This window comes from Temnothorax americanus, unplaced genomic scaffold, assembly GCF_048541705.1.
Source record: "Temnothorax americanus isolate GAGA-0224 unplaced genomic scaffold, ASM4854170v1 Scaffold18, whole genome shotgun sequence".
NCBI lineage: Eukaryota > Metazoa > Arthropoda > Insecta > Hymenoptera > Formicidae > Temnothorax > Temnothorax americanus.
This window is the reverse complement of record NW_027509318.1, coordinates 441295-453980: the sequence shown is the minus strand read 5'-3', so window position 1 is coordinate 453980 and position 12686 is coordinate 441295. Positions and strand designations below refer to the sequence as shown.

At 41.9% G+C, this 12686-nt stretch overlaps 2 protein-coding genes across 2 annotated transcripts in view; one reads left to right on the top strand and one right to left on the bottom strand.

Moving 5' to 3' along the window:
* LOC143896202 (uncharacterized) overlaps positions 1-12686 on the bottom strand; it is a 76371-nt gene that overhangs the window by 43154 nt on the left and 20531 nt on the right. The window lies entirely within an intron of this gene.
* LOC143896264 (segmentation protein Runt) lies at positions 326-4237 on the top strand. The gene is made up of 4 exons (XM_077403983.1): positions 326-961; positions 1055-1168; positions 2593-2697; positions 3212-4237. The coding sequence occupies exons 1-4, from the start codon at positions 643-645 to the stop codon at positions 3658-3660; spliced, it is 987 nt and encodes a 328-aa protein (XP_077260109.1). The 5' UTR covers positions 326-642; the 3' UTR covers positions 3661-4237.

Genomic DNA, 12686 nt, shown 5'->3' with positions numbered 1-12686 from the left:
AGAGATGATAGAGAGACCGAGTGAGGAGCAAGAGAAAGAAAGAGAGATGGAGAGATGGAGAGAGAGAGAGAGAAAGAGAGAGAGAGAGGTCGAGTGGATACGTTAAGGAAGAGCGGAGGCGCCAAGCCACCCTTCGCGCGAGCCAGGCAGCAGGCAGGCAGCCCCTTTCGCAAAGCACCCCCTAAGCCTGGTTAGGGGCGAAGGCGGCGAGCCACGGAGGCCACAACACGACCGCCGTCCTCATTGGTCGACGCGCTTGCTCTGGGTGGGGCTCCGGAAAAATTGGAGGGGAGAAAAATCCCCCCTAAATAGCTGCGGCTACGGCTGCGAAAAACTAGAATCCGCTCAGCCGGCATCGAGTGCGCGTCGGATTGCTTCAACATTTTACCAGTTCGCGGTACAAAGGTGCAATCGAAACAGAAATTCAAATCAGGAGCACACAGTGAAGTTTCTTCGCTGAGAAATAGGGGCAAAAAGAAGTAACATGTGTCTACTATTATTTGTACGAGTGTGATAGTGAATATAACGAAAAGAACAGTGATCGATCGTGTTCACCAAAACAGTGGTTGCGCGCAGGAGTTTGAATTGAGTTAAAAAATAATCGAACTTTTCCCTATTGGATTTCCCGCTGGAATTAAAAGAATGCATTTACGAGATCCCTTGGGGGTGGACACCCTTAGAACACTCCACGATTCCCTTAGAAGATGTCATGGCGATTTGGTAACGACAGGAAGCCCCACCATCATGTGCAGTTCATTACCATCTCATTGGAGATCGAACAAGTCTCTTCCGGTAGCATTCAAGGTCATCGCTCTCGACGATGTCATGGATGGCACGCAAGTTACCATCAAGGCTGGCAATGACGAAAACTGTTGCGGCGAATTGAGGAATTGCACGGCGGTCATGAAGAATCAGGTCGCCAAGTTCAACGATCTCAGATTCGTCGGTCGTAGTGGAAGAGGTGAGCTAAGAATCTGCATTTATACGTACGAATGTACGAGCTCCTCCAAGTATCCACAAAACTTTAAGAAACAGACTTCGCTTTCGTTTACAGGAAAATCATTTACTCTAACGATCCAGATCAACACGATGCCGTACCAAGTAGCCACGTACGCCAAAGCTATCAAGGTTACAGTAGACGGACCACGCGAACCGAGATCTAAGTCGAGTAAGTCGATATACAAATACGAATAATAACGCATATATTTGACTTTGTCGTAATGGTAATTATTATAGTGGCTTGCGACAGTTATTCTCTTCGAAAAATAAGGTCAATACAAAAGTATTTCGCGCGAGAGAGATTGGCATTTAATAATAATACGTATATAATATTCCAGAATTCAAGTTTATAATAAAGCAATTTAGAGATTGATTTAGAAAGTTTCGGAGTTTGTGTAAAAATGGGTAGAGTACGTAGATTCAAGACAAATTCTAAATTCCATTCTTTGCGTAAATTAACGTCGCGCGAAAAAATACAGTAATCACGAAACGCAGTCCGACAATCCGATGAGGGGGAGAAGGGGGGCTTGGGTACGACATTGTTAGAAGAGGGGTGGTGTTCAACCGACGGTCGACGCGACGGGTCCGAAAGTCGTCGGAAGTTCCGTGACCACCGCGGAATCCGCAAACGGGCGTCGGAGCCTCGCGGGCGTTTAATAATCCGGCGTATATCTGGTGGACCTCAAACCGCGAGGTGGTGGCGGTGCCGCTGCCGCTGAACGGTGCCGAGCCCTCGACACCGAGCGTCGGCTCGCACGTGCACGAGCGAGCGCGCGCACATGCACGCCGCGCAAGAGCACATCAGCACATGCAGCATGCACACGCACACGCAGCCGACGTTGTACACGGACACAGCGAGATCTGGCATCGCGTCAAGCCGCGAGAACGAGGTCTTCGTCGGCGGTACGCTCTTTAGCTGCCGGCTGACGCGTTTATTTTCCCCGAAACGCTGCCGCGCCGCCGGTTGGTCGTCGTGGCCCACTAAGTCAAACTGTTTATTGGTCGGCAGTCAGCACCCGGGGAAAGAAGTCAGGAGAGACGCGGAAGACGGTAACCGGCGGCAGCGAAGGCGACGTGGACGGGGAAAGATAGACGCCTGCAAAAGAAGCCGCGTTTATGCGTTTGTTTATCGCACCGCATATGGCGGTAGCATGTGCCGCGCCACGAAAACTCGCGCCACGTCGTAATAACGGATTTTATGCCACGCTCGTATAAACAGAGATACACTAGCTGTGCTCCTCCGGATCGCCCGGGGAAGCGCCGTTAATCTTCGCTTTTATAGATCTTGGGTGGCCGAGTTCCTTTTTCGCGGCGTTTGTCAGTTCGTTAGTCGTGTCTCTCACGAAGATTTCGTTCTTTGAGTAAAATCTTTTGTAACGGCTTTATATGTCTCTTAACTTATCGCAAATTTAAGAACGCAACGCACAACCGCAATGTAGACTGCGAGAGAATCTGGTGGATCGTAAAACTTTGAACGTTAAACGTTAGTCGAACGCGTAGACCGAAAGAAACGATGAAATCTATTTTCAACGCTCCTAGCTGGTCGTTAGCGTACGTATATATAATCAAGCATCCCCGTCATTTATTTTACAGATTATCAGTATAGCGCCGGTTTTCATGGACTTGGCTTATTCAATCCCTGGCTGGATCCCGCGTACTTTGGATCCTGTTATTTGCCGCATCCTGCTTTAGTTAAAGGTAATCAAGCATCTCCGATGTATTTTACGGATTATCGGTATAGCCCCGATTTTCATGGACTTGGTAACTTATTCAATCCCTGGCTGGATCCCGCGCGTACTTTGGATCCTGGCATCCTGTTATTTGCCGCATCCTACTTTAGTTGAAGATTGAAAGTAAAATATCGCAACGTCACCGCATTCAAAAAAGAAAGGAAAAAAATTGATTGAGCGGGAAAAATATTTCACACTTTTTTATGTATCGTGAACGTGAAAAAAGTCTTAAAAGAGAATCCGCGTTATCGATTTCGTCGAGTTCGCGACGCCTGCCGATGATTCATACACTCCGTGAGCTGGACCGAGGGGTGAGTCTGAGCTCTCGTTTCCCACAGCGGACCCCTCTACGGTTCCCTCGCCCCGCTTTCCCGTCCCGTAGCCACGTACATCCCTTTCGTCGTTGAAACAACAATGTGACTTACTACTACGTTCGCCCCCGCGAACGAACGGTCGAGATTAACCGATTCTTTCTTCCTCAGGAGCGGTACCATCACCCCCCGATTTATTCAATTCGGCCTTCTCACCAATTTTGACGTATCCGTTTGAATACGTCAATAATTATCCCGATTACGCGGCGTTGACGACAACCAATGTGTCGACGACGAACGCGATGACATCGGTTCTGACGCTCGCGCCGAGTCCGTCCAGAACGCCGCCCAGCTCTAGCGAATCGGGTAGTGAGTCCGCAACCGAAGAGGTCCGAAGTGCCTTCGTGCCTCTTCGACACAACACCTTACCACCGAGCACATCCTCGTCGTCGTCGCCAGATAGAAATGCCAAAAAATCAACCGAGGGCACGAGAAACGAATTGAAAGCGCCCACCGCGCTTATTTCCCAGAGATTATCGCCCTCACAGAGGAGTCCGTCTCCGTCGACGAAACTCTCGCCGCCGTCTGCGAAAGTATGGAGGCCGTATTCAAAATCGTAGATCCAAGTAACAAGAACAAGATCCCGAATATCTTGGACGAAGGCTAGTGAAAACGTATCGCCGTGATGGTAGACGAAAAAATTAATGATTAATTTTACGAATGAATAGAGTTTACAAACTTGATAAGTTTTATGAATAAATATAAAATTATATAAAACACGCGATAAATTTCAAAAATTTCAAAAATTTTATACGTTTATAAAATTAATCATCAATTTTTTGAATAACTCAGCTTTCAGATATTCCGAGACGCATCGAAGACGTTTCGTCTACCATTGTGCGGACACATGTTTCAAGTTTTACAAATTCATTTGATGAATTTTATAAATTTTATTAAATCAAAATTATAAATTTCCCAATGAATTTTATAAATTTGAACATATGTATATATGGAAACGAATTGTATATGTACTGTGTATATAGTTCGTGGACAATAAAATAGTTACAGAGAGATAAAGATTTATTTACATTTTGTGTGTTCATGGAAGTACACATATAAGTGAATGAGTGAAGAAGGGAGGGAGGGGGAGAGAGAGAGAGAGAGAGAGAGAGAGAGAGAGAGAGAGAGAGAGAGAGAGACCAAAACACAGAGATATTGATATTATTTATAAGCCAGAGTTTTAATGTAAATAGATGGTAGAGAAATGCAACGAGAATGAATAAAATCGGAATCCGCATAAGAACATTTAAACAATCTGTCGTATTTAATCACATCCTTCTCAGTACCTTTAAAGTTAAATTTAACGATCGATCACCATTATATCCTAAGAATGATCGATATCGTCGCGCGCGAGATCTATTCTCAAAAGTGTCAAGGAAGTGTCGTCGAACAGTCGAGGCGTCGCGAATAGAAAAGAAGAATATGAAAGAGAGCGGAACGTCGCACTCCGTGCTGCTGCAAGGGGAATCCATATTTTTTTGTCGCGATTTAAATCTGAATGGTCGTACCGTCGCGCAATCGTTCCGTCTCTTTCGTGTATGCGTAAGGGATCCCATACGGCGAACACAAGGGTGGAGAATGGTTTATATCGAGGGGAGTGCGTGAGATCTGTATTAGTACCTATAGGTTCGGGGACATCAGCGGTTCTCAGGTCTCTCGAATAAATCTGGCGGGTCAGTGGTTCTTTGTCAATCTGAGATCGGCAGAACCACGAAAGAGATGGATTATTTTGTAGAGATGTGATTTTTCGCCAAAAATTACGCGCACTTAATTTCACGCCACGTAAAAACACGAACATAACGCAACCGCGGTTCGATAACGTTCAGTTAATTCGACGAGATGTCGGATGACGCGGAATGTCCGTCGGGACTGTGCTGCATCACGCTGAAACACGACCTGGGGTAAGGGATAGTTTTTTTTCTGAATTGTTCCGGTCGTGTTTGTCAACTGGTGCACAGAGTACGAGCGCAGTTAATCTCGGTGACGTCGAATAACTCAATTCTCGCATTCCGGTTGCAGGTGCGACGTGTACGCGCCTCCGATATATACCTTTGGATCGAAAACGCTGCAGCGAAAATTCGATACGTGGCATCGTGGCATGTAACATACAGGCGCGATGTAAAATCTTGATCAGATCGCCTTGATTAAAAATCGCGATCGAATCTGCGGACTGCGCTGATATTTCGAAATTGACTGATCGATCGATCGCGTAGCTTGGCGATCTCGCAGCTTTGCGCCACGCTTAATGGGATTAATCCCCGGCGAGAAAATGAGAACCGCGTTGACACCCCGTAACGGTGGGGCTGTTCGTTGACGAGTAGACAACGGAACCAAGCAACCATGAAGGGTCACCACATCAACCGAGGCGAGCCGATCCAAGCCAATCCGACGCGCGAGCCAGCCGGCGCTAACTAATGTTTGCTCAAAGAATCGTCATGTATAATTGAGTCAGCCGCGGCATGGGATGGAAAAAATCAACGGGCGAACGCGGACGTGCGGATCCCCGAGCTGAATAATCGACTTTCGGTGTATACAGACTTCCACTTGCGATTTCGAAACAAGCCGCTCTTATTAGGCGAACCGTTTGGTATTTTACGCGTTGCAACGTGCGAGCTATCGCGTTTAACCTCGCGATCTCACAATTAGTATAAAGTATAAACCGAGGAAAAATGAATATTTTTCGAGATAACTTACGTTAATTGCAGCAACAAAATTTACATATATTCGCAAAAGTTTAGTTATATAATAGTTCACATCTCGTGTGTGTACCTTATCGAATATATGTAAAAGAATCACAACGAAATAAAAATTTTATTTCAAGTACAAAATCAAATTTATTTCAATCGGTCTATGTAATAAGTGAAAGTCGAAAGGCGAAATAAATAGAATTATTTTAACTATTCCAATTAGTCAAACGGAGATCGATAAAGGATCAACGAGGACTTTGGAACAATTCAAGTATAATGCGACGCGGAAGGAGCGGTTGATTCGCTTCGTCGACACGCCGGAGGACGTCGATCCTCTTCGCTAGTCTAGAATCGTGAGGACCCTGGTTTGAGGGTCCTAGAGTTAGGCAATCAGCGTTGATGAGGGGGTCAGGTCGAGGGGCGAAGGGCTCGGACAATTAGTAAGTACCCCGCCCACTCTCTCCTGTGTGTGTCGCTTTCGCCCCGGTTCACCTGCCCAACAACGCACCGACCGCAGGCGCTACACATGCGAAAGAGGCTGCTGGACGCAGGGTTGGGACGCTTCGTTTACGTACGTAGATCGCGTTGTACGCACTGGATTACGCGCTCGTAAAGGTCTCTTCACGCTTGCGGAGGCAGTGTCAACGCGATCGGTCGAGCCAAATCGGCGAACCGAGACCGGTCCACGCTTTACGCCAATAATATATGGTTAACGTTGGCAAAAAAACTTACTAAGTCGTTGCCACGAAAACGTGAAATATATTTATATTACAAAAAATGATATATATTTAGAAATTGCAGAGATTGCAATAATTTAAAAGAGTAAATTTATTAACAATTTTAATATTAATATAGATAGTTTTAGTTTCTCAATTTGCTTGTAGCTTTTTAATAATAATCGAATTTTCAGATCAAGCAATACTGATTGTGAGAGATTTTTCCGAAAGATGCTGAGAGCAGTGGAACATAGTAGCAGTATAATAAAATAAAAATAAACAAAAGACTTTCTCTGCCAAAAGTTATTCAAAGGATTATTATTGATTTTGCGATTCATTGTTGCGACTAATTGTTCTTGTGAAACGTGTCGAGGATTTCACGGCGTTTCGTAAAAGTCCGGAGGGGGATGTACGGCGGGAAATCGAGGAAATAATAAGCTTCTTTCGAGAGGAATTCGCAACGACAGTGAAGACGATTCTCCTCCTTCCTCTCTCGACGAAACACAGAATCGCTATCGTCTTCGACAGACGCGCCCCGTCTTCGAACTTAACGTCTTTTGCTCGTGGCCGCTCGAGGACGAAGGTAAAAGCGAAAGCGCGGCATCGCGCGATCTTAGGAAAAACGTTTAACGAGCTGTTTTGCATCGCAATGCCCCGACCTCGTTATCGGTTATCGACCCGCTCGCGGCTGCTGTCGCGGATTAAAGAGTACCTGCCCCACAGGCACGTGTACGTCACGTAGTGCGTTCACACACACACGTTTGTTTCGTCGAGGCGCTGGCGCTGTTTGATCGTCGATTGGCACAGCGAGAGCCGCTGAAAAGGCGAATTGTTTCGCGGAAACCACCGATTTTCAGTCCGTGTTCGCCGCTAAATCGGCGCGGCGCCGCAGCGCGGCGCGCCACGCCGTCGTTTCGCGGAACGCGGATCGATCTTTCCACATTTGTTTCCGAGAGGAAACTTGTTTTTCGCTCGTAGAACGGGCCCGCCGCCCTTTTGTTCTTTTGCGTGTTGAAATTTTTCACTCATTCCGACCATCCATGTAATCAAAAATTCTTTTTCTTCGATGTTTTTTCATTAGCGATATCGCAAAACTGCGAATACCGAAGAGACCTTAGATTAGATCGATCTTAGGAAAAGCAATAAATCGAAAAATTCTGCCACACTATACATTTACCAACCACTTTTAAAGTCACATCCAAATATTTGCCAGAACACATTGTATTTAAAAATAATTTGACTATCTGTAAAAATAGCTTCAAGTAATCTTAAAGTAAAAGATTATTTAACCAACTAAAATGCAATTGAAAAGAAAAGATCAAACCTTTCTTCTTGTACGAAAATAATTTATTCTCAACTGTCATGATGGAATGTGTCCTTGGGACCTATGTCAGAAAATGACATATGTTAAAGATCAATTGCAACCACTACCTGTCTTTCGATAAATTGATGTTCATAAAAGAAAAACCAAAAAAAGCAATAAAGGTAAAGGTAACAGCTAAAAGAAAAATTAGAAAGTGATTGCAGGTCTAAATTAAGAAAAATGAATTTGTGGCTTTTATCTAGATTCTAGAATAAAAGCATACATATATATATATATATATATATATATATATATATAAAACAAAGTGGGGTTATTTACACCATTTATAACTCAAGAACGGCTGGACAGATTTTGTATTAAGATCATATAAAATAGGGGTAGAATTTTCCGGAAGAAACTATAGAGTGTATAGTTTTTCGTTACCGGGGCGAAGCCCGGGTAACCAGCTAGTATATATATATAATATACATATATATATTCAAGTCCATATCTTTTGATTTACAATTCGTTGCAACTTTCACTCGATGACTTTCACATGCGTTCAGAATTAAGTTACTCGGCTCGAATACGAATTTCACGATTTTACCACGTTACGCTGACCTGTTTCAAAATCCACGAAATCGGTTTCCCGATCAAATTCGTAGGTAAGTTCGAAGCGTTCGGACCGAACCGGACCCTCGGTTTCTTTTTGCGAGGGTCCACCCAGCTTCCATCCAACGGCAGAACGGAACTCATCAGTCCGGGAGGAAGTGGACACGTCGGAACAATTTCCTTACACCGTCTCTCCTTCCACCGTCCTGGTACAACTCAACACCACCCTCTCGGACCAGCAGCCTCATTTCTACCCCGTCATCGCAGCCGCTACTGAAATTCTGACCCCTCAACGATTGACCAATTTGCCAAATCGATTCACATCGAAATGAACCTACGTAATATCTCCAGTTAACTTCTCTCTCTCTCTCTCTCTCTCTCTCTCTCTCTCTCTCTCTCTCTCTCTCGTACTCTTTTAAATAATGTATAGAAGCTTGTAGGCCTCTTCTTGCAACACGCGAAATGTGCATATTCTCAAAAGTCAAACGCATCGTGTTACAATAACATTGCTAAGATTTACAAAAATAGCTATAACATTTCTTTTAAATGGGAATTATACCCAGCAAAAAGAATTATAAAAATATAAACATATATTGAAAAATTAAAACAAAAATTTTCCTCTACGTTCTCGTGAAAGAAAAATTGACTTTTAAGTTCATCTAAAAATTATTGTCGTCAAAATATTTTTTAATGTAGACATATTAAGAATTTGAGACATCAAATTTCGTTATGAAAGTGCAACATGTACATATTTTGCAGAAAGTTTGTTTAGATTGATAAAATATTCGACAAAAATATATTTACAGCTATATATTTTATATCTTATATTGGCTATATATATATATCGACGGAAAGAGAATAGAGGATGCAGAAGGTTGAACTAGATTGGGGTCTAGACGTACGTGGCAAAAGCATCCCGGCATTTTTAATGCCCGAGCAAGTAGGTACTTAGTACCTATCCTCTCGCAGGCAGAAAGCTCCGTGTACCCACCCTCCAGATATTACCCTTTGGAATAGCTGCAAAAATTATGGACAGCCGATAGGCCAGCAGCCGCTGCAGGGGTGCGTCTCATCCATTTAGGTCCATCACACATGACTGGATAGGGTGAGACTTACCCCGCAGAGGTTCTCACATAGATTACGAGCTTCTCGCCCTTTTTCCCGACACTAGCTTGACGAACAACGAGAAGTATCATTGGGTTTTCAATTTTAAACTCGCGCTCGCTCGAATGATAGATCTTATCACATTCCATAAACAAACATATTTCTTTAGTGATTCTAAAAAAGCGTGATGATCTAATCATCTTAATAATTATTTGAGTATAAAATTGAAACCATTTAAACATTTCTACATTTTATTTGTGCGATATCAAGATCGCATTCGATATTAACATAAAATAAGTATTAAATAAATCGTTCTGTTGTTTACATACACTTTTGTAAAAAAAATCGTGAAAATATTATGGTGGGAAATCCTGCTTATACGAACATTGTTCATATTTCAAAGGCGACACCGCGGCACACTTTTTCAAGGAGCAAGCGTGTCGTTACTGATCCTAAAGATCGCTTGGATGCAGACTATAGGGGATGGGCTCGCCCCCTTCTAGAGCAGATTTATCGATTATTCTTGGTCCAGTGGTCCCCTTTCGTCGAACACAGCATGCTTTTATTCAATGTCATACGTGGTATAGCGCATGAAGTTTACGGAAGCAAAAATTCTAAACATTTACGACATTATTTCGAAATTAATACAAGCAATCTATTAATACAAGCAAAACTGACAATATTTTATCAGTTAAGAATGTAGCTTAAGCCAAATAAAGAAGAGTACGATTAATCGTACATATTTTTCTTCATTGATAAATAATGATCGCTAGTATTTATAATTCATAAAAGTGTCTGCTCATTTAAAATTGGAGCAGTTAAGAAAAGAAGTAAAAATTATTATATTATAGGCTAGAATACTTTTTAAAAATTTTGCAAATAACATATATAAATATTTAGACATCGCAAACTTCCTTTCTTGCACTTATGATCAATGTCGTCAACTATACACGAAAGACGCGGCTACCCACGTATACGTAATACCGCGCGCATTCTAACATGTGTGCACGTACACAAACTCGTATACACTCGCTGCACTCTCACCCCTCGTACAGCGTATTACGATCGTCGGGGGTAAACCACCCTGGCATCTAGGAGCCGAGAGCGGGAGCCCGCAGGGGTACGCCACGACAACCCCCGTAGCAACCCCTCAAAATCAACCAAACGCCCCCCCTTCGCCTTTCAACTGCACCTCCGCCTTCCTTCCTTTCTAAACCTCCTGATCCATTCTCCTGTAGACGTTAATATCTCGTGGGTATCCGTCCATGTCGGATTTTCATTTGGAACGCTAATCAAGCCTCTGGTATTGATATTGCACGCGATATCTGGGAACCGTTGATAAAAATAAGAAAGCTTCTTAACTCTGTCATATGTAAAAATTTTTTATAAAATGAAATAATATTATGCAATGAGAAAAATGTATATAGAATTATATTATTTTACAAAATTATTTTATTATATCAATTATTAAGAACTTTTCTTCTTCTTCCTCTTCTTCTTATATAATAATAATAATAATAATATGAATGTTGCAAATAACAGATTCTATCTTAAAATGAGTTAAAATAAATATATTCAAAACAGATTTTCTTTATAAATCATTGGAACGTTAACAATTCTTGACATAACAAACAGAATAACACTATTGACGAAACATGCATGCGACAACGAGACCAACGACAATACGCGCGCATTCATTCTGCTTACGTGCGTGTTGCATACCCGGAGTTCTTTGTATCGAGGCTACCACTAAAAATAGGGTGACTGAATATATTGGGGACAGCTAACACCATTATCTAATACTCCCCGACGGCCATATGTGGTGCCTCCTCTCTCCTCTCTCCTCTCTCCTCCTCTTCTTCTCCTCTCCCCCTCTCCCCGGCATCGTGCCATTCTTAAAAACTCCTGTCACGTTCGTCTCAAAACTGCAATGCAATATCGTTGTGTTTCGTGAAAAATCGACACCCTATCGCCATAAAACTGTGAGTCATCTGTTAATTGGTTTCGTTCGCTTTCCAATACGAAATAAAAGCCGAGTAAACCGCGAGCATTATAAATGTAACAAAAATAACATATTATAAATTGTTATATCAAAATAAAATAGCTACTTATCTTCAAAAACTAATTTAATTAGTCTCAAGAAAAGAGATTTATACTTGAAAATATTATAAGCATAAATTCTTTTAGTTTCCAAATTCTAACTGAAAAAATATATCTGTTTGCAGCTAAATGGGTAATAATTTCTTAACTATTATCCTTTTTCAAAGCTCTGATAAATATAAAACAAAAGCATGGTATATAGCGAGTCAAACGTATTAATAATAAAAAATAGTCAGACATATTAATGTATGTGTATCGTCTTTTCACTTTCACTTGACATAAACAAACTTTTTCATATCGCTGGCCCATTGTGGAACAAACATGATGGGCTTTGAACATGGACTACAGAAACTTGAACTAAAAAGCCATTTTAATTGAATTCTAGATCATTTGTCATGTTTTCCTTTTGACTAATTTGACGTGAATAATTATCTTTTATACCGTGAAAATTTGCTACCGTGCAAAAGAAAAATGTCAACCACCCGCATCGAATTATATAAATTGAACTGAATTCTTGACCATAAATATCTAAATAACCAGTTACCATTTACGTAAATTTGAAATTACAAAACTGAAATATTGAAATGTTATAGACTCTAATAATCCTATATTATAAAATATATTTTAATTAACTTTATAAAATCCTCTTGCAGTAACGCTTGTCAATAATCTCACTTGATTCGTACTTGATTCGTTTAAATTATTTAGCGTTTTTTGTCTAGTCACTTTCGTTTAAATTCGTATAAACATACATAAAATGTTACGGAGAGAACAACCGAGAACAGATTGTAAACGAGATACTTTATTAACGACTCAAGCGAATGTCTTACAAGATCCCTTTAATCTAACCACGCCAACACGGAAATCCCAAATCGCATTCCTCTCTTTCTGTAAGATTGAAGCAACCCTCGCACAACTATATCGAAACGTAGAGCAAAGGGTGAGGCGAGTAAGAGGGTAGTCGGAAAGAATCGCGATCCGGTTCATTCGGTATGCTCCCATTTCTATACTAAGAAGTGAAAAGAAGAACAAAAGAAGAAAGGAGGGGAAAGGAAGACACAGGT